The sequence below is a fragment of the Branchiostoma belcheri genome, unplaced genomic scaffold (genome assembly GCF_001625305.1).
Source record: "Branchiostoma belcheri isolate BF01 breed outbred unplaced genomic scaffold, Haploidv18h27 scaffold9, whole genome shotgun sequence".
Taxonomy (NCBI): Eukaryota; Metazoa; Chordata; class Leptocardii; order Amphioxiformes; family Branchiostomatidae; genus Branchiostoma; species Branchiostoma belcheri.
Window position 1 is genome coordinate 3,143,689 of NW_017804575.1, and position 20,903 is coordinate 3,164,591.

The 20,903-nt window shown below is 42.4% G+C and overlaps 3 protein-coding genes and 1 pseudogene across 4 annotated transcripts in view; 1 reads left to right on the plus strand and 3 right to left on the minus strand.

Annotated features, from left to right (window-relative positions):
* Positions 1–2,507, minus strand: part of LOC109487622 — a 15,398-nt gene extending 12,891 nt beyond the window's left edge. The window contains exon 1 of the mRNA XM_019791627.1: positions 2,013–2,507. Within this exon, the coding sequence (XP_019647186.1) occupies positions 2,013–2,123 (111 nt within the window). The 5' untranslated portion in view covers positions 2,124–2,507. The remainder of the gene's footprint in view (positions 1–2,012) is intronic.
* A 2,511-nt stretch (positions 2,508–5,018) lies between these two features.
* On the minus strand, positions 5,019–6,937 carry LOC109487899. Its single transcript, XM_019792007.1, has 3 exons — positions 6,372–6,937; positions 5,961–6,034; positions 5,019–5,288 (listed from the first exon to the last, which is right to left on the minus strand). Exons 1-3 carry the CDS (start codon positions 6,934–6,936, stop codon positions 5,121–5,123), a joined length of 807 nt encoding a protein of 268 aa, XP_019647566.1. The 5' UTR covers position 6,937; the 3' UTR covers positions 5,019–5,120.
* A 1,332-nt stretch (positions 6,938–8,269) lies between these two features.
* Positions 8,270–14,655, plus strand: LOC109487623 (annotated as a pseudogene).
* A 714-nt stretch (positions 14,656–15,369) lies between these two features.
* Positions 15,370–20,903, minus strand: part of LOC109487894 — a 9,083-nt gene continuing 3,549 nt past the window's right edge. The window contains exons 4-9 of one of the 2 annotated variants that reach the window (XM_019792001.1): positions 19,820–19,891; positions 19,182–19,334; positions 18,071–18,268; positions 17,068–17,182; positions 16,569–16,741; positions 15,370–16,148 (exon numbers count right to left, since the gene is read on the minus strand). In XM_019792001.1, the coding sequence (XP_019647560.1) occupies positions 15,949–16,148; positions 16,569–16,741; positions 17,068–17,182; positions 18,071–18,268; positions 19,182–19,334; positions 19,820–19,891 (911 nt within the window). In that variant the 3' untranslated portion in view covers positions 15,370–15,948. The remainder of the gene's footprint in view (positions 16,149–16,568; positions 16,742–17,067; positions 17,183–18,070; positions 18,269–19,181; positions 19,335–19,819; positions 19,892–20,903) is intronic. The other variant, XM_019792002.1, reaches the window with a different exon arrangement.

The window sequence follows — 20,903 nt, forward strand, 5'->3', positions numbered from 1 at the left end:
GAAACAAAGATGTTAAATATTGTACAAAATTTGGCCTCATCTAAATAAGTCTGCTGATGAAATATGATAATATTGTCAATTGTCAAAATATATGTTATAAAGTATTTTATCGTTAAAAAAAAAATTTTGGTCGCACATAAAACACTTGAAACAGGAAGCAACTGGTATCCCTAGCCTTAAACTAAGAGATAAATTAGAATCAGACAACAGAATCAAAGCAAACATACTTAACTTCCAATTTAGTTCTGTCTTTACTGAGGAAAAAGAACAACTCCCCCACCTCCCCCGCAGTACCATTCCCTCAATACCAGAATTCAGCATTAATACTAACGGAGTTATCAAACTCCTGAGTGATCTGAATCCACACAAAGCTAAGTGGACCAGATGGCCTTTCAGCAAGAATTCTTAAACTAGCGGCCGTTGAGTTAGCCCCAGCCCTAACCTTAATATGTCAGAAATCTTTAGATTCAGGCCAAATCCCGTCCACTTGGCTACACGCAAACATCACTCCCATTTATAAAAAAGGTGATAGGACGAAACCTTCTAACTATCGCCCCGTCTCTCTCACTTGTGTTTGTAGTAAGGTCATGGAGCACATTATCCACTCCCAGATTATGGACCATTTTGATATGTATTCTATCTTAACTGAAAACCAACATGGTTTTAGGAAGAAACATTCGTGTGAGACTCAACTTGTCCAAACCACAAATGACTTAGCCCTTTCCCTAGATTCCAAATCACAAACTGATCTAATCATAACTGATTTCGCCAAAGCCTTCGATAAGGTTCCCCATAACCGTCTACTCTTAAAACTACATAATTACGGTATCCGAGACAAACTCCTCCAGTGGATTTCTAACTTCCTAAAAAAACGTAAACAAAGGGTGGTAGTTGGGGGGGAACATTCAGATTGGGCAGAAGTAGTTTCTGGAGTACCCCAAGGCACCGTACTAGGGCCTTTATTGTTCCTAGTATACATAAATGATCTGGCTGATAACCTTAACTCTAACATCAGGCTTTTCGCCGACGACTGTGTCATTTACAGAGAAATAAATAACGACAATGACCACATCCTACTACAAGATGATATAAACACGTTAGACGCATGGCAGTGCAATTGGCAAATGGAACTACACCCTGATAAGTGCTATGTCATGCGCTACACCCATAAACGCAGAACTAAAGTATTTGACTACAAACTAGGGAGCCATACACTAGCTGAGGCTAATAACCACAAGTACCTAGGGGTTATCTTAAACAACAAACTTTCTTGGACTGAACACATCCATCATATTACTTCCAAAGCAAATAAATCACTAGGTTTTATTAAACGCAATCTCTATAGCTGTCCTAAATCAGTTAAGATGAATGCATACACTAGTTTAGTCAGACCCCATCTTGAATACGCTAGCGCTGCATGGGATCCGTACTTCAAGGAACATATTCACAAGTTAGAATCGGTCCAGAAAAGAGCGGCCAGATTTGTTTCTAATACCTATGATACTTATGCCAGCACTACCAAATTGGTCACAGATTTAGGGTGGGACACATTAAAGGACAGACGCACAGCAAGTAGACTCACATTACTTCAGAAAGCAAGACACTCAAAAACAGCCCTTCCGGTCAAAACCTTGTTGACACCTATCCCGCGCCAATCGCGACACTTCAACTCCAACTCATACAAACCTCTAACGTTTCACAAAGACTGCTACAAATATTCATATTTTCCACAAACTGTCAGAGATTGGAACATTTTGCCCCAAGAGATAACTGATACTGCGGAGCCCACGAAGTTCAACGCTGCAGTACTACAACACCTGAGGACGCAGCAATAGCGCATCGCACAGCTCCCCTGCACGCTTTACCCCAATCTAGGGGTGTTGTGCAGTACCTGAACAAGACAAGACAAGATCGTTATCTTTGACAGTTGATGGACTTTCCATACTCATTAGATACCTAATGTATAGAAGAAGAAATAACTTGTGTCGCAGTGTTAAAGTAAACATACATACCTTTTCGTCGGATAGGGGTACGGGTGGTGACTGGACTTGTCTAACCCCTATAGATAATGCCCCAAAGGCCAGAATTATGCTAACAACGGTGGGTGTACGGGTTCGTGGCATCGGGTGCAGTTCGTCGTGATAATTTTTTTCTCCAAGTCCAAGTTAAGATTACTCTCTGCTGGTTCCCCACGATTCTCCTGGAGCGCAGTCAACCAATGCAGCGGTCACTTTAGAAGTTGGAAAGTCCTTTAAAAATTCTTGTTGAACTTGAAGATTTAGAAGTCCAACGTTACGCCCGTGCATCAGTCAGTCGTCAGAAATGTTCGAAGATTACATGAATTCTACGATGCATCAGGCACCCTGACTATTACACGAGATTCCTGATGAATATATACACAATCCTGTTGATAAACCGTTGCCGAACTATCCTTAATGTACTTGTAAAACGATGTTACAAGACATCGTAACAACAGTAGTCGTTGTTCTACGCCATCTTGTCCCTCTTTCTCCCCAAAAAAGGGAGTCACTTTCGCATAGCCCTCTGGGAGAGTGGGATCGTCCATTCCGTGAAGTAGGAGGGATGATCCATAAATTGCTATCAGCCTAAAGACCAGAATGCCAACGTAAAAAAAAAACAAATTGTCAAAATATCTATGCGCTTTGATAAAGAGGACATTTATTAATGATGAAATCTACTTTGAAAACTGATAGTTGTGGTACGATTTTACAAAACTGTAACTTGACTAAGGTAGTTAACCCCCTTGCTTTGAAACTGAATGAGTCTGTCTGTGTGCAGGGGGAATCCCCTGACGTCAGTGGGTCTCTCTCCTGACGTCAGTGGAGGACCAGCTATAAATCGGTGTACACGATTATTTTGGTACTTATTTTTTAGATAATTTTTTTTCCTGGGCAAATTTTGCTCAGAAAGGCCCAGTTTTCTGGTAAGAAGGACAGAAGAATTTATATTTTTGAAATATGGCAAAAAGTGTCACCTTTTCCATGGTTTGACCTGTTTAATAATATTGACCTCTAAAAACTTGTGATCTGTGTGGACTGTTCCACTTTGCCAGGGGGTGAAATCCTGGTCTCATTTCAGTATTTTAGCTGTAGCTCATTATCACGCCGGAGTTGAACTTCCACTATTTGTACCAAAAGACACCTTTCCAGTGGGAGTAAAGACTTGAGGTTTGAGATAAAAGTAAATGTGTTTTAAAGTGTTTGTTTCTAGTGGTTTTAGCATATATTTCAATGGGATCTCCTTAACTGGTCCCTGCCCGTCACTAGATGATGATGAGTTGGATAAATCTATTGCATCATCATAAGCCTCCTTGGATACTAGTATATATTGAAACACATGCATATGCGTATGATATGGCACGTGTTTCTGTACATATCCAAGGAGGCTTATAGCTTCCTTGATGTATCTGAATACGACTTTATTTTCTTGATGCATATTTGGTTTCTATCGACTTGTATTCAATCCATCAACTCAATAATAAATAACGTTATATCATTCGTAAAGGGTTGAGGCCATATCACAAATCAAATATTTAAATATATCTGATCTGTGTTTAAAATTTCAACAATCTAACAAGCCTCCACGAGACAAGGCGCATACAGTATTAAACACCAAGTTTGTGGTGCTACGAGATGACCAGCTACCAGTTACATGTTATAACAAACATGCGTTTTGTTTAAATCAAGGACATTATGCCATACTACAATGATTTCATCAACACATGACGATTATTGTGTCTGGGGAAGGGGTATCGTTGAAATTCATCAGTAATATAAAACTGTGCATTCAATTAACATTACACATTCATGTTCGACAGTTACACAGGTATAAAATGCAGGTGTCATTGATCACCTATCAGTAGCGCCACCTTGCAGTTTATAGCTAAATTGTCACTAGTTGGCACTAACTGTCACAACTAGGTGGCAGAGATTGGAAGTTCCGATGGGGTTTGTGCTCAAGCAATGGAGGTGCTCACAAGAGCCGCTAAGCGGGTGCACCTGGAATGTCGCTCGATCGAGGGTACGGAAGAACTGCCACCAATTACAGCCTTTATGGACGATCTGACACTTAGTAAACACATTTAAGCGTCACAGAGAAACGGTCTTCTGACGGAAGTGTCAGACAAACAGCAGTGAGGTGTATCGTAAGACCATTTGATGAGGTCTCGACGTCGTCGAAAAGACTTTTAATATTACTTCAACAGGACATAGAGTAATATATATATCCTCCACCATGTCTGTATGTATTACCATATGTTTCATATTCCATGAAAGCCACTAGGCACATATTACTGCGCATGCCACCACATTTAGTGCATATCGTCGGCTGTAACATTTCGTACAACCACCAGGAGGCGCTGTGAACGTAGTGAAAAATGCTGTCCATGAACTTGGCGATAATGAATGCTAGCAACCACAAATGGTGTTGCAAACAAGCCATTATTGCCTTTCGTCTGTAGATCTATCCTACTGTCAAAATAACATCTGAACCAGTCAGGCATTAGTTTACCCTTGCCTATATTTGTTAGGGTTTTTAATCTTGTCGAACTTTTCTACTTCTTTATCTGTAACATGTATCTGATAAACCTGCAAGGTTTGTATATAGAGTGTTATACATGTGAATATGTCTCTTACTAAATTGTTGTCATGTCACAACACAATTCAGTTTTGAAATAAACCATTCATATACATATAACATGTATTGATTGAAGAAATGGTATTACGGGAGCTAGCATCGTGAATCAAAATTGCTCGTTTTTGTATTTATTTATTTATCAATTTATTTATATATTTCATCACAAGACGGCTGGGTAGCCCCATTCAGCATACATTAGCTGTTTTCCAAGGGAGCCCGGCAAAATTAGCCTCTACCAGGCTTGGGGAGGCGGCTGGGAAGAGTAGAAATCGGCCAACTGAAATAGAGGGAGTTTGTCCGTTGAGAGAACAGTTCTACTCTTTCCAGCCGCCTCCCCCAAGCCTGGTAGAGGCTACGGCAAAATTACAAGACCTTGTTATATACAGTAAAACAAGAGTAAACATAAAACATAAAAGTATCCTCTCCCTGCCACACTTTTGTAAACAGAGGCGTGAGATCGCAAGTCAACGTCTTGCAGGAGAAACCTCTGCTAAAGCCTCAGTGATGTGTTGTTTCATGGCGTTGGTCATGTCCACCATGTTCTGGACGTCCTCCCAGTTGTCATGTAGATCCTGGGCGGTCGTGATGTCTTGTTCCTTCAGCCAAGACAGTATCGGCAGTACTCTATCCGGCTGTAAGACGAAACATGTACAGAGTTCATAAATCCTACACCATGGTAACAGTAAAGCCTCGGTCACAACCCGCCGTACGTGCTTTTTGTCCGTACGTTTTTTGGGAGGCCACGTCTGCTACGTTTTTCTGAAAACGTGCGTTGTACGCTCATAGGCTGTACAGGGCACGCGCGTCGCACGTACGGGTGGTGAATCCACAGACCGCACCCATGAAAAGTTCTACATGCACTTATTAAAGTTCTACGGCGTCTGCGTGCTCCCAAATCCGTAGGATTCCGTACGGTGGCGGTACTCACCACGCACGGATGCCCTGCGTTTGCCCACGTTTTTGCACGTAGAAAGCACGCAGAAGCACGTACGGCGGGTTGTGACCAAGGCTTAACAGGCAATTTAACTCTTAACACTATAAATACACGTGTATAACCTGCAAACAGTTCTTTAATTTGTTTAGACGATGTTTTGTGTCTTATATATGTCCAGACGTATTTTGTTTATGTCTCGTGGCCTTCTACTTTTCCATATCAGAAGGGAAATTGTTTCTGTATGTTTCTATAGAAAAATGAAAACCATTGATATTTCAATGCACATGTCATTGCACACATATGTGTGACTCACGTGCCATTGAAAACATCCAGGAGGTAGATTTTTAAATCTTTTATACATGATACTTACGTGAATGTATCGTGTGGAACAGAGACGGACAAAGAAGTCGTCGATTGCGTCATAACGTCCGGAAGACAGGAGTACTGTATAACGGTACAGAAAAACTGTCAAAACATGGTTGATAAAGGATTCGAACTCCTGTGCCAATTCTTGATATACTGTTATCTGCCAACGCTTGCGATGATATACTAAGGGAAGAATAAACAGTATAAAAGGACAGAATAAAAGTTACACGATGCGTAAACAATAAATCTAATGAGATGCTTATCAATTATTTATATCATACTGCAGTGTCCAGTCATAACGGTTTCACTTTCGCATCATCAATGTATTTTACAACAAATAACATTTACAGTTACTATCAAAGCTAATGGCGGACTTTAAGATAACAAGACTCTGAGTCTCTGTGTTTGTCCCTACCTGGTACGTGTGCCTGCCTTGAGCGGGTGTTCTGTGCGGAGTGTCCGCCTGTCGGAGTAGGCCCTGTCTGCTGTACGTGTGCCTGCCTTGAGCGGGTGTTCTGTGCGGATTGTCCGCCTGCCGGGGTAGCGCCTGTCTGCTGTGCGGCTGTCCCAGCCGTGTCGCCCGAGGAGACCACGTCGTGAGCGTGGTTTGCCGTCGGTAGGCTGTGCCACTCCCTGCTGCACGCCACAGGCACGCTCTCCCCGCGAAAGTCGAGGCTGTAGGACGATGTAGTTACCGGTTCGTCCTCACGTCTGCAATGGGTACCAGCATTCCCAATAATACCGCGCAGCTTGTTGACGAAAAAGCTAGTCGGCAGTCCCTCCACGCCACTCCGCGGAAGTTGACACGCCAGGCGACAGTTGGGGCAGGTCAGCTTCCCCATTTTCGCTACCATGTTTTCCAGGCATGTCTTGCAGAACGTGTGCTGACATGGCAGGACTTTTGGGTTGAGGTAGTCTTCGAAGCAGATTTGACACACCAGGAATTCTTCCTTGATTTGGCTCGTAACTCCAGACGCCATGTTCGAAAGTATAGTACACAACAAGGCGGGTGAGGTCAGAGGTGACAACGTCGAAGTTTAACTCCCATATAAACATGCGTGCGTGCGTGCGTGCGCCTGCCTGTCTGTATCTGTATCTGTATAGCAGCCTTTTGGCGTAACACAGCAGCTTCGCACGCACGCGGTGCGGCGGCAGCTGGCTATATTACACCGATCTACTTGTTACACCTAACCCTTGAACTTCTAACTCTAGACATTGTTTAAAGTTAGAGTCCACAGACCCGCCCTTCATTAGTGAACACTTGGCAGCTGTGAGCCATTGATTGCCCACTAAACTGTATTCTTACCATGCGTATGTACAACCAGTGGGTATTGCTCAATATAGCACATTATATTTTAAAAAAAGCTATCTAATGACTACGCCCCTACTGTACTTGGTGACAGTGAGTTCCACTCTGCGATATATAGTTCTAGGAAAGAATGAATTCTTGAACACCTCAATCCTTGGTTGATAACTCTGGTACTTGAAGGCATGGCTATTTCTTGTTCTCTTCTGGGCTGGTATTAGGTACTTAGTAGTTGGGAGTTTGTCTGTGTATAGGGGCTATTAATTTCAAAGAGCATGTACAAGTCACCTTCGAAGTCATTCGAAACGTATGACTCACACAATGTCTACTTGTATCAAAGCTGGAGTCGCTTAAAATTAGGGACAACAGTTTCGGCTGTTTACATGTATATCGTCTGTACTTCCTTGACCCCACCTGTTCAACACTATACCAGTATATATTCATATGGTTAGGGCCATATTTACATGTAGTACCTTAAGTTAATGTGTGGCCCGGGTGCGTGATCTATGACCCGAATGGATCCGAACCAATGAAAACGAGCCTTCCTTTGACAAGTCAAATACTTCTACACAGTCAAGCCTAGCCTGGTATCCAGTCTTACGTGATTGGGGGTATTGGGGTGTTCAGGCAGGTTGTGCCTTCGGGTGCTCTAATAGCTTCCCCGCCCAGTGCAACAGACCGTCCCGGTAGGAGAGTTACGCTAGACAGTATGCTTGGGGATTTGGTTTCCCCCCAACACGTGGAGGGCTAATCAATCTCTGGTGAAATACACACCGAGAAACCTATGTGAGGCGGGCGGGACAGAGCTCTTTCGGCCCCGACCACGATCAGACTGGATACCAGGCGAAGTCAAGCCAGGCTCCTGTGACTTGCGCACTGGGAACCCTGTCGGTTAGGCCTGACAGAACATGCAAAACGATGAAAAGATGACCGAAACCTTGTGTTCAATGGTTTCAGTATCCACCCACAGACTGTACCCACGAAAATCTGTGTCCATGAGGCGGTACCCGGTACTATATATTTGTGAGGTTTTCTGATTCATCCCAGCGATACATGTGAGAGCGTCAGCACAATATAATGGGCTCTGCGGCCTCTGCTGTAAGTGTTTTTCCCCTTACTTGTAACGTCCTCTAATATTTGAAAGAGGATATATTTTTTATCAAACCTGAAGGTTTGAAAATCCTTACACTTACAAAAATTCTCTCCGGCAAACGTTAGCGACCGTTCAAATTTTACAGCCACCTGTGTATTAGTCTCTACCAGACTAACTACACTGGCTACATCTAGGAGAATATTTGCCAGGGGAGTTTGGCCGCCTTGTAGGTTTAACTGGCCCGCGGCCGGACTCTCTTGGCCACTTGTACTCTCTTTTTTGCCGAATTCTACGATCCGTATTCCCGTAGAAAGGCCTGGTGCAGGCTACCTGTGTATGGAGCCAAGTAAAGTAACAGAGGTTGTATTACAACATGCACTATAAACAAAATAATCATTTTGGTTTGGCAACATTACTTTCTTTACTTTGGTCGAGCTCACGCTCGAGTCAAACTTGAAAACGGCGTCCTCCATCAGAGACTGGATTTTCTTTTATTTGGCAACACAAAACTGACAAAAAACTGCCATACTGAACATACATGTAACGTTTTTGCACATCACATACACTAAACATTCAATCATCCCCATGGCAACGGTTTAATTGCCTGGCTTATTTACGTTCGGATATCTATTGTGTTCATCGTATTGTATGCTGTGTGTTGCTGCCTATGTCTTGATTGTCCTGCTGGCATTGTTTTACACAAAATTTTCAAATAATTTGATGTCTAAATCAGGACATAAAACCCTGACTTTTTTTGCCCGCTGTGGCATGGTTACTTCCGCGTTGCGTTTCGCTGCGGTGTGTTTCGTCGAGAAATACCCGACTAAATACATACACAGAGCGCTATATATATATGGTGCTGTATATGTAACCCACATATATGTGGGCCCCACAGGACAAGGGTTGATTTGATATTTGTATAATTTTTACCTTCGCCAAGAATTGACGAAGGTTATGTTTTCCTGGCCGTGTGTCTGTCTGTGTGTCTGTGTTTCTGTCTGTCAACAGCATAACTTGAGAAAGCTTAGATGGATTATCTTGATATTTGGTAGGTGGGTAGGTCTTCATGAGACGTGGATTTGATTAGATTTTGGGCCCCCTAGCGGCTTGTTATGGTACTGCAGCTAAACTTCCGGTTTTGATATCTCGTGATCTGGACATGCTAGGGTCATGAAATTTAGATGGTAGATAGCTCTTGGGCTGGGAATGAAGTGACACGAGTTTGAGCCCCCTAGCTGCTTGCTCTGGAACTGCAGGGACATTAGTTGAAAAATGTTTAAAGGTGGATAACTCAAGAACCGATTGATGGATCGTCGTGATTTTTGGCATGTAGGTAGCTGAAGTGATGCTTGACATAATAATATTACAATTATGCAAATATTAATGTAATATGCATAATTAATGAGCAAATTCTGTAAATCAGCTGCATTCAATGATAGGACTATTCAAGCTTGTGTCATATGTAATTAAGAACGGCAGAAATACATGCAGATATCAATTATGCAAATGAGGACTTAATTTGCATAATTAATGAGAAAATGTCATAATTATATAGTGTTAACTGCCTGGAATTTCATACTTGGGATATTTGAAAGTTATGTGAAGGTGAACATAATTATACATAACTTATTCAAATAAGGACTGCATTTGCATAATTTATGAGGAAATACTATAATGGCATTCTTTGATAAGATAAGACTATCTTCTGGTGTAGAATATGATCAACAGATATAATTGATGCAATGTAGGATCCTATTTGCACAATCAGGGGGATTAATCTATTATTTCTTAGTCATAAAGGCTAACATCATTTGGCGAAGGTATGAGATCGTGGAACTATAGTTATATCATGTTATTATGCATGTATGAATTCTCCTAGTAGTCACATATTCACGTGGGCAGGTAAAGGAGGAATTAAACTATTCATTCATTCGTTTAAACCATTATAACTGAATTGTCGAAACGTTGTTTCAACTACGTATGCCACGACGTGTTTACTCTTTAGTCAAGCGTACAAAAGGAGCCACAAGTCGTCCACAAGTATAATGACGTCACAGAGGACAGGAAGAGAGAGTTCAAGGAAAGACAGGAATTAGAACAAGAGAGACAGGAGAGGGAGGAAGAGAAGCGTCTCAAACAACTGCAAGATGAGGCCAACAGGAAGAGACAGGAGCTACTTAACTATAGATTCGGGGATATCCACGGGCAGCAGTACTTCACCCAGACCGTCGCCGGACTAGACGTCCGCGATATGCAAGAGTCAGGTCTGAGGATCGGACTGCTTGGCCCGGCAGGGTCAGGGAAAAGCAGCTTCATCAACACGTGCGAGAGGGCCCTGAAGCCAGGCCTTCGCAGAGGTAAGTAAGAGGAAGCATTTATGTTTACCGAAGGAAAACATATTGTTTTTGTTCAGTTTCTTCTTCTTCTCCAAACCTTGACCTCAGTGACCTGAACCAATGTTGTGTCTGTTACCATGGTAACTAGTGTTGGGTTACTAGTACATCATGTTGCAATTTTATAGCAGGAGGGATTTACACTCCTGTCAGACCCTATATATGAATATGAGTAAGAATTAACATGCAAAGGTAAACATTATGCATGAATGAATGAATGATACTTTATTTCCGTGTCGTGCGCTATCCCGCGCCCAGCCCGTGTGGGCTTATACGACACCGATTCAATAAGTTATACATAAACAAAAGACGATCAAAGGTACAGATAACAGAATCCAAACAAAATATGAACGCAAATAAAGGTAGGCTATTTACAATAATGATGAACAAATAAGTGAACTCATAACAGATCGTAAATGCAAATAAACAAATCTGAACATAATGGACCAAGAGTTCACAAAATAAATACAATTGCATTATGCAAATGATATCTTTCTAGCTAATTTGAGAGTTTTATTGGCTTGGTGGTTGCAACAGATCTAGAATTCTTTCATTTGATCGAAATGATGAAGACCTTACCTGTTTTTTTTTCTGCTATTTTGCTGCAGGCACGGCCGACATCCAAACAGCCCATGCGGAGGGAACCGTCGTCTTGCAAGAGTTCCTGGACGACCTTGACAATGACTTCTGCCTTGTCGACACGCGAGGACTCTTCCGACACGACTTTGGCGAGTTTTCAGCGCTGGCCTACATCGTGTATGGGCGGTTCAGACCTGGCCAGGTACTGCATGCACAGTGAATTATCTATAGTGCATGTACATGTGCACTTGACGCTTTATTTTTCACAAACTGACAAAGGCTCATGAGGTGTACGTTTTTTTTGTTTAAAGTTAAAAGCTTTGTTCCAACAAAAAGAATGGTTCTCTTCTGGAAGTTTTGACTAGTCAGTCTGGTTATCCTCAATAGACTGTCCAAATAGGTGTTTATCATCAGAAATTATTCACCGTTATATATTTTCCTGCTCCCTATATCGGCAAACTGTACTCTTAACGCTGGTCACCTCTCCTGGCATGTTATCTTTTTTTTATATTCTAACATCTAATCACAAGACGTGGTGACGGCACACTCAAGATTTTTCAACTTATATTAATGTCGCCAACAACAACACAGGGGACAATACAATACTCATTTTCACCTGAGGGAAGTGAGGAAAGTCGTGTAAAGTGCCTTTCCCTGGCAAAAGATCGGTGGCATGTCAGGACTCGAACCCGGGACCTCTTGGTTCCGAGTCGAGCACTCTGCCGCTACGCCACACGACCCTACTTCGTCTGTCCGTCTGTCTGTCTAACTTCTACTCTACCCAGCCGCTTCGCGAAGCCTGGTGGAGGCTATGTTGTCGTTACATTGGCTTGTTTACTTATTTCAAATCTCCAGGAAGTCACGTTTGAAACACCGGCAGACAAGGAAGACTCTGAGGAGAGCTTCCCCAACTGGCTCCACGCTATCATCATAGTCCTGTCGGCGGCAGACCCACGTCTACAAGACGGCCACACTCACAGGAACAACTTGAAGATCGTGCGCGACTTCATGCGTCAAAGAGGCAAGTTACAAATGCTATAATTTTATGTCGTGGTCATCAATCATATAGTCATCCTCAAGAGAGGTGAAGCATGATTGTGTTTACCGAAGGAAAACATATTTTTGCTCAGTTTCTTCCTCTTCTTCTTTTCCAAACAGTGACCTCTGACCTGACCAATGACGCCTGTCACCATGGTGACTGGTGTTGGGTTATATAATGTTGCAATTTCATGGTCTGCTCTGCTCCTGTCACCATATACTAGTAGTACATACATACATGTGAATGTGTTCGAGTAAGAATTAACAGAGCAGACCATGTCCGAAGGTAAACATTATGCATTTGCTTTGCAAATGTTACTTCTCTAGTTTTTTCTGTACTTGTACAATTCAGCTTTCGCAGATATATTGCAAGGTCCATTATCACTACTAAGTGCAGCAGAAGCCTTACCAGCCTATAATCGATGTGTTTAAAAGTTAGTCTGGCTAGCTGGCGAACTATTCCACAGTGGAACATGTTGTCATATAAAATCCGATCGGGGCCCACTTTGTTGATAGCTTTAACGTTACAGTCCGAGAAAGGTACAAATTGTTTAGGTATGCCAACTTCGGTGTGGCGTGCCTGCGAAGCTGGTGTACTTTTTTTTTACGTCAGGAGCTAGCTAGTTTACCAGTTGGAAGATTTATGTTTGTTATTTTTTTTTAAACCGCAGTTGCGGATGATGCTTGACATGATCACCTTTTCAATTTCTCTAGTGGTTACGGTCGTCACACACCACGACAGGATCGACGAAAGTCAAGAAGACGACATCCTGGCCAAAGCGTCCGCGGCAACCGGCAGCTCTCGCGACCGCACATTTTTTGTCGCCAACTACCACATAGATAAGACGAAAACAGGTCAGTAGCATCCGTCCCTTCTTTGCGTACATGTCTCCATTTCATACTAAATGTATTTACAACGCGTAAACCTTCAAAAAAGCTATGGGAGAGAGTGAGTGAGTGAGTGAGTGAGTGAGTGAGTGAGTGAGTGAGTGAGTGAGTGAGTGAGTGAGTGAGTGAGTGAGTGAGTGAGTGAGTGAGTGAGTGAAACATAGAAAGTCATTCCTCACATGTTGCTCACTGTAGGCACTGTCTCACCAACATACTTTCTCTTGCTCGCTCTCTCCCGCTCTCTTTCTTTCTCTCTCTCTCTCGTACACACACACACACTCTCTCTCTCTTTCTATTTTTGTCTCTTTCCATCAAGATTGTTGGAGTCAATCCTTCATATATCAATTTTTCTCTAATGTCATTGTGCGTCCTTTTGTATGTTTAGATTACCATACAGAAATGGAAGCAATGGAGGCCATGAAGTCGGCACTCAATGTCGCGGAGCGCTACGTCGTGATGCACAAGCTACAAGAACAACTGTAAAAATACGATGAAGCATCAAATAATAACGTACAGATGACAGGTGAGATATGCCATTATTGATTTGAAAGTTAGTTAAGGTATATGTGTAGGAACTTTCGCACCTCTCTTTCTTTAGGCAATGTTGATTTGATTATATGGATGACATCCGCGCGCGCATGAATTTTCGTCCGTTTCCAAATAAAAGGTTTCTACCATACTATAAATTGTACAAAGTAGGAGCAAAATGAGCAAATAAATGCCGTAAATTGGAAACAAAATATTGGAAAACGATACTTGTTGCAGAATACCAAAATCCATTCCAAAGGTCAATAAGAAAATGTGTAGGAATGAAAATTATTCACCATGCCAATAAAATATTACTCTGTGTGTTTAGTCATTTGTTCAACCTTCATGACCACCTAGATGTCATAATGAAAGCAACTTTTTTTGCCAAACTTTTTTTATTCGCACGCTCGCATCAGTTTTTGGGGTTCTCAGGGGATGTCATCCATATAATCAAATCAACATGGCGTTTGGAGAGGAGAAAGTTGAGAACTCGATGATATCACAAGATGTCGTCATAGACAAATAAAACAAGCCTTTTTTCTGACCGGTCGCTACCGTGGTTCGTGCGAGTTGGCCCGAGAAATTCTGAAAAACGCGGCAAATTTAGGGGCACGTGTACTGTGTAGATCTGCACTGCGATTGGTTAGGGCGGATCAACCTTACACTGTGATTGGCTAAGACAGGTCGTGCTCCGCCCGTGTTCACCACGTGATAGAAGCCCACTTGTACATCACTGTTGCGCAACATCAATTCATGACCCCATAGGTATCTACATTACTGATTACTGTTTTGTTATCAAGCAGGGAGGTCCAGTGCCGAGGAGATACAGTCAGCGACGGAAAGCGAGAACGAAGACAGCGGTTCTAAGCGTTAGTAGGTCCAGAAATTTCCTGAATCCCGCTCGTTAGTTACATAACAAAGTAAGCATATAGCTTCCGAATACAGCCAATGCAATACTAGTATCTAACTATGGCCGTGTTTATGTGAAGTCACCCAAAGCGCTTTACATGTGGTTTACCCCGAAGCCGGTTTCAAGTGGCTCCATCTGAACGCTCCAAATCACATTAAAAGCGCCTCAATCCCAAACCACTTCTAGAGGTGGTTTCGAATCGGTTTTCCCGCATCGCGATTTGTGTCTGAACGCAATATGATTTCAATGTGACTTCACTTGGTCATGGATTACGGGGTGATATATCTTTATTTATATGCAATACCAAATTTTACGTGTCAGCAACTTAAAGAGTAGTAATGGTCAAATAATGTGTCCGTTCTAGGACGAGCTTCACCGCCTCTGGCGGGACTACGTCGGCATTCAGCCGAGATACGCTGGGAGGGGGGCACCGGCAAGCAGGTCGTTGACCTCTGACAATAATAAAAGTATATACTACAATAATGACACGCTACCTAGCGTGTTTTCATCAAACAATGAATACAGTTTCGGAGAATCGTGATAGGGCACGTTTTAAAAGGAATGTATGGCACGTGGACCAGATGTGAGGAATGTGAGTTACCCGAATCGCGGTTTGGGTGACTTCACATAAACACGGCCTATGTCTAGGTTTCATGCAAATGAGAGAGACTACGCAGATGAGATCATACCGGTGTATTATAAAGCAGTCAAACCCAGTAGTTTTTACTAGTAGTTTCTTAGTAGTTATCAGTAGTTCTATGTGTACCAATTGTCTGTTTTTTATACCAAATGTTTCTTCTGTTCCTGCAATTAGCCCTCGGGCATGAATTTGCAATAAAACAGTTACTATTTCTTGTCAAGCATGCCCTCAGCTGTCTTCTTTTTGCATAAGTCGTAGCATAAGTTCGTTTAAAAGAAATGGTGATCATATATGGTACACGTACATGATGCTCCTTGTTCCACAAAGTTAGTTAACATAATTCATGTAGTCATTTGTACTTTATTTTGTGCTTTCAACTCAGCATTTGGGCCTTGAAAGTTAGCATCTCTTGAACTGCCTAGTAACGAACCTTATAACATTTGATATTGTTATACTGTTACTGTTTTGTCGTCTGTAAGCCTTAACAAAGCTGGATTTTAGCAAATACATGCATACCCTGCATACAGACAGTGGTAGTCATAGACTTGCATGCACTCTGCATACTACGAAGTGGCTACATAAGAATACCACACGAATGCTTGGTAAGACGGAAATGACTACGGGGGCAGAGCTTTCTTTATGGCTTTCTTCTGCCCAATCGTCAGGCTGATGTCATCCAAGCCCTCCCGAAGGTCGCTGACGTCATAGATGTCCTTGTCTTGCATCTGCTTGACCAGGGCGTCGGTGCGATCTCTGTCCCAGTTGTGCGCCTTCCCGAGGGTCTGGATGAAGTCACCGACTGACTGGGACTCGGGGCCTGTGGAAACATATTGCATATGCATTGAGACCAACTCCCATATGATTGTACTTATGATTGTACAATATCTATGTATTATATGTGTGTTTGTGTTTGTGTTTGTGTGTGTGTGTGTGTTTGTGTGTGTGTGTGTGTGTGTGTGTGTGTGTGTGTGTGTGTGTGTGTGTGTGTGTGTGTGTGTGTGTGTGTGTGTGTGTGTGTGTGTGTGTGTGTGTGTGTGTGTGTCGTGTGTGTGTGTGTGTGTGTGTGTGTGTGTGTGTGTGTGTGTGTGTGTGTGTACGTGTAGGGGCATTATCACTAGATTATAGCTTTAAACAATGTTTAGTGTTAGATGTACAAGGGTAAGATGTAACGAGTCGTTCGGCGTGCCTGCAAAGCTGGTGTGTTATACCGGCTGTACAATGAGATACAGAAACTTACCGCTCCCTTTTGCCTGACGTTCTCTGGAGTGCTTCTCACGCTGCAGCCGGACCTTGATGAATTTTTCTGCCGCGGTCACTGCGGTGTCCAGGATGTCCAACACGTTCAGCACCGACTCCGGGTCTTTCTTCACGTCACTTCCAGATGCCAGGTGGTTGATGAAAGGAAAGGTTCTAAAAAAGAGGACAGATACAGGAATTTAATTACTCAAACACATTCATATACTGAGTCAGACAGGAGTCTAAATCCCTCCTGCTATGAAATTGCAACATGATGTAACCCAACACCAGTTACCATGGTGACAGAAGGTCATCGACCTTTTTGCTTTGGAGAAGAAGAAGAGGAAGAAACAGAGCAAAAACAATATGTTTTCCTCGGTAAACATAATTAAGGAAACAAACCTGAGAGTAGGATGTAGCACGCTCCATGGTCAATAAACTGTAAATAAAAAATCACCCCAGTGCATATTGTTGAAAAGATATCATGTCCAGGTACCTACTTGTCTATGGGACTTCCTACTGCAGCAGACAATTCCTCCATGATTTCACGTCGTTTGTCTTCGTCCTTGAAGTCGTTCTCGTTTTCAAAGGCTAGAGCAGCGAGTGGGCTGTAACCTGGGGAATGTATGGAAAGGTAGGGGGAGGGCAGTCAGCACTATTTGTACTGGCAGCGAAATCCAACAGAACTGTAGGCAATGTTTTATAGAGCTGAAAGCCAATCGTAGAAAACTGCTCACAAATATCATTTAATAAAGAATTATGTATGATTTTTCCTTTGAAACCCTCTCGCAGGAAATACTATTTCAGACTTTTTTTTAATAATCTGTTTCAATATTGTTGTATGTATATGATCTGCAATTAGCCTCCGGGCACGAATTTGCAATAAACTTCTCGCTAATATTCAAAATTTTCCGGGGGGACATGCCTCCGAACCAGCCTAGGAAGCTCGCGCCATCGGCTCTCGCTGGTCTCTCATACAGTGGGAAGAACACAACCCCACCCCCTTCAAAATCCTGGCTACGGACATGCACAGCACGAAAACACATATTTAAGCCAACTTTACGAACTGCGTTAAGAGGTATTAAAGGCGGCGAAATATTTTAGCAGCCTTTACGACATCGGAAAGGCAACTGAAAGGTAAATATGGCCTTTCCGTAACCTCTCCACATGTGTAAATGTCACGTTAATATAACGTGTTTCCTTCCGTAAGCTTTACATGGACTTAAATATAATGTAAATAATGCATTGCGGTAGTGAGTTAACTAGAGGTATCTCAAAGCCATATGATCTTTTTAATTATTATGAAGTCCTTACCAACCTCGCGCGACTAAACACACGCATTCTATATGCTTTAATCTTTGATTTTACCTGAAATATTATATATCTTCCATAGTTTCTCGCTGAATCGCCGCAAAATGTAACATTATTATGCCTAGTCGTTTCTATATGTTTATGTCTAGCTTTCCAAAAACATACAGTTCCTTAATATGGTTTAGGGATTACCTTTTGCCCTTAGGTAGTCCTTCATAGACTTCATCCTCTCCCTGTACTGCTTCAGTCTGGGGTCCTTGTCCACCATCACACAGATGACGCCGTGGATCTGCTCGCCGAGAGGCGCGTCGTCGGCCCGTTCGTGTTGCTCCGGAGCAAAAGCCGCCTCATCTGTTGAACGCTCGATCGTCATCCCTGGGCGGATCCTGCCTGCAAACATTTTTTTAACAAGAAGTCGTAGACATCATCACTCCATAAAATCGTTTGTTGTTTTGTTATCTTTTAGTGTATTGTTACCTAATATGTTACCCTAACATCACAACCACACACCATCAAAAACCAACAGCTCTATCAAAACTTTATCTATTTCAAACACCAGAAGCAAACCTTGCAGCAGGGATGAGAATCCCTGAATTGAAAGAGTTTGCGTACAGAAAAAAAAGTTACAATAGGCAAGGCAAACAATATACACAAATGTATACACACCCTCATATACACTATAATACATAAAAAATTTGTACCAAGCAAAAAAACTATATACAGATGAGGTTTAGGAAAGATAAAACTAGTGATATGTCAGTTCTTTGTTGTATAGGGCTAGTTATTGTTTTAAATTCTTACTGCAGTACCAAGGTCAATCACCAGGGACCCAAACTCATTCAACAGAATCTAACATACCCCACCAACCCACCTGCCAAATATCATCCCATTCGATCGGACAGATCTTGAGATATACACCAAAACATCATCCAGACTAAATACAAAGACACGCCATTTTATGGAGTGTAAAAGGCATGAAAGCATGTAACGTTTCCTTTTAAGTGCAGGCCTTTTATGTGCCACTGCGCGTTTTACATAATATATGTCATCCAATATAATTTTTAACGTGCTACTACGAGAGCATCCAGGGCGAGAACGCACGTGCATGTGAGCTTACACGCCAAAACAACCGTCTTTCTTTATAGTGTTGACTTTCTCAGTTCTTTTGCTCATATCTGACATGTATAGAACCTGCATAGTAGCATGTAGCATAATAAATCAGCAGAAAATAGACAATTCAAAACATTAATTTTTATTTATTTTATCATCAGCTGACTACAACAGATGAAAAACATTGATATACCTGTCAAGATTTTCTGTAACTCCTCAGACCACCCCTTGTCCAATTCAAAGTAGCCCCTTGTGTCGATCAACCTAAAGTTGAACTTAGTGAGGTACTCTTCCAGGTGGATGGTACCCTCCTTTCCCGTGCTTTGTGTAATGGCAGTGGCCTCACCTGTTATTTCAAGTAAAAAAAAAACAACCACAACAACATTACTAGTAGAACGTAAACGTAAATACGCGGTGTTTTTTTTTTATTCTTTTTTGTTTATATTCCAACAATTCATGACCAAACATGCCAACGGCACACTCAAGTTATATCAACTTATTTTATGCCGCCACCAACACAGAGTACAAATACAGGACAGGGCAATACTCATTTTCACTTCTTGAGTTAAGTGAGGAAAGTCGTGTAAAGTGTCTTTCCCAAGGGCACAAGATCAGTGGCATGTCAGGACTCGAACCCAGGACCTCTTGGTTCCAAGTCGAGCACTCTGCCGCTAAGCCACACGACCCCACGACCCCGCTGACTTTTTCAGCGATGTTGATGATACCTATTGTTGATTTTACTTCATAACAATTGGTCTTTCGGACCTACTCTAAAATGAATCCATTGTACTTAGTCCCGTGTGTGCTGAGTAAACATTTCGATGCTCTTACCCGGACCCATCATGACTTTTTCAGCGATGTTGATGAAGCTTGACTTCCCACTTCCTGTCGGGCCAATCATCGCTACAAAGAAACGAGAAATACAATAGAAAACGTTTGTGAATATGTCATATTCAACAGAGCAGCAATAAATCAGTACAAAGATACTGTAATATTGGATATTGAACATCCAAGTACTGAGAAGAGAATAGTGGGAACTTTGTCCTTTTTTAGTATATCATTGCATCTCAGGCGAAAGAGAAAGGAGAGAGAAGAGAGAGAGAGAGAAGAGTTAGATAGAAGAGAGAGAAGAAGGGAGAGAGAAGATAGGGGAGAGAGAGAAGAGAGAGAAGATAGGGGAGAGAGAGAAGAGAGAGAAGATAGGGGAGAGAGAGGAGAGAGAGAAGATAGGGGAGAAAGAGGAGAGAGAAAATGGGGGAGAGAGAGAAGAGAGAAGAGAGAGAGAGGAGACAGAGAGAGAAGATAGAGAAGATAGGGGAGAGAGAGAAGAGACAGAGAAGAGGGAGAGTAGAGGGAGAGTAGAGGGAGAGTAGAGAGAGAAGAGAGAGAGAAGAGACAGAGCGAGAGAGAAGAGAGAAGAGAGAGAGAGAGAAGAGAGAGAGAGAGTAGAGAGAAAAAGAAGAGTGTTAGAGAGAGGAGAGAGAGAAGAGAGAGAGAAGATAGGGGAGAGATGAGAGAGAAGATAGGGGAGAGAGAGAAGAGAGAGAAGATAGGGGAGAGAGAGAAGAGAGAGAAGAGACAGAGAAGAGGGAGAGTAGAGAGAGAGAGAGAGAGAGAAGAGAGTGAGAAAGAGAGAGAGAGAGAAAGGGAGATAGAAGAGAGAGAGAATCTGACCCACCTATGTTAATATTCTCCATCTCCTTGACATCTGCCGGGAAAAATTTGCCAAGCCGCAGTTTCGACCCAACTTCGTACTCCTCCAGGTCGTTCTTTATCCGCAGGTACGTCTCCTTTACCTCCTTCATCCTCTGACTCCCACGGCGCTGTTCGAACTCTTTGACAGCTTCAGCGATGCCTCGTTGTTCGGCGTCGTCGTCCCAACGGTCGTGCCATCTTACTACCTCCTCGGTCTCCT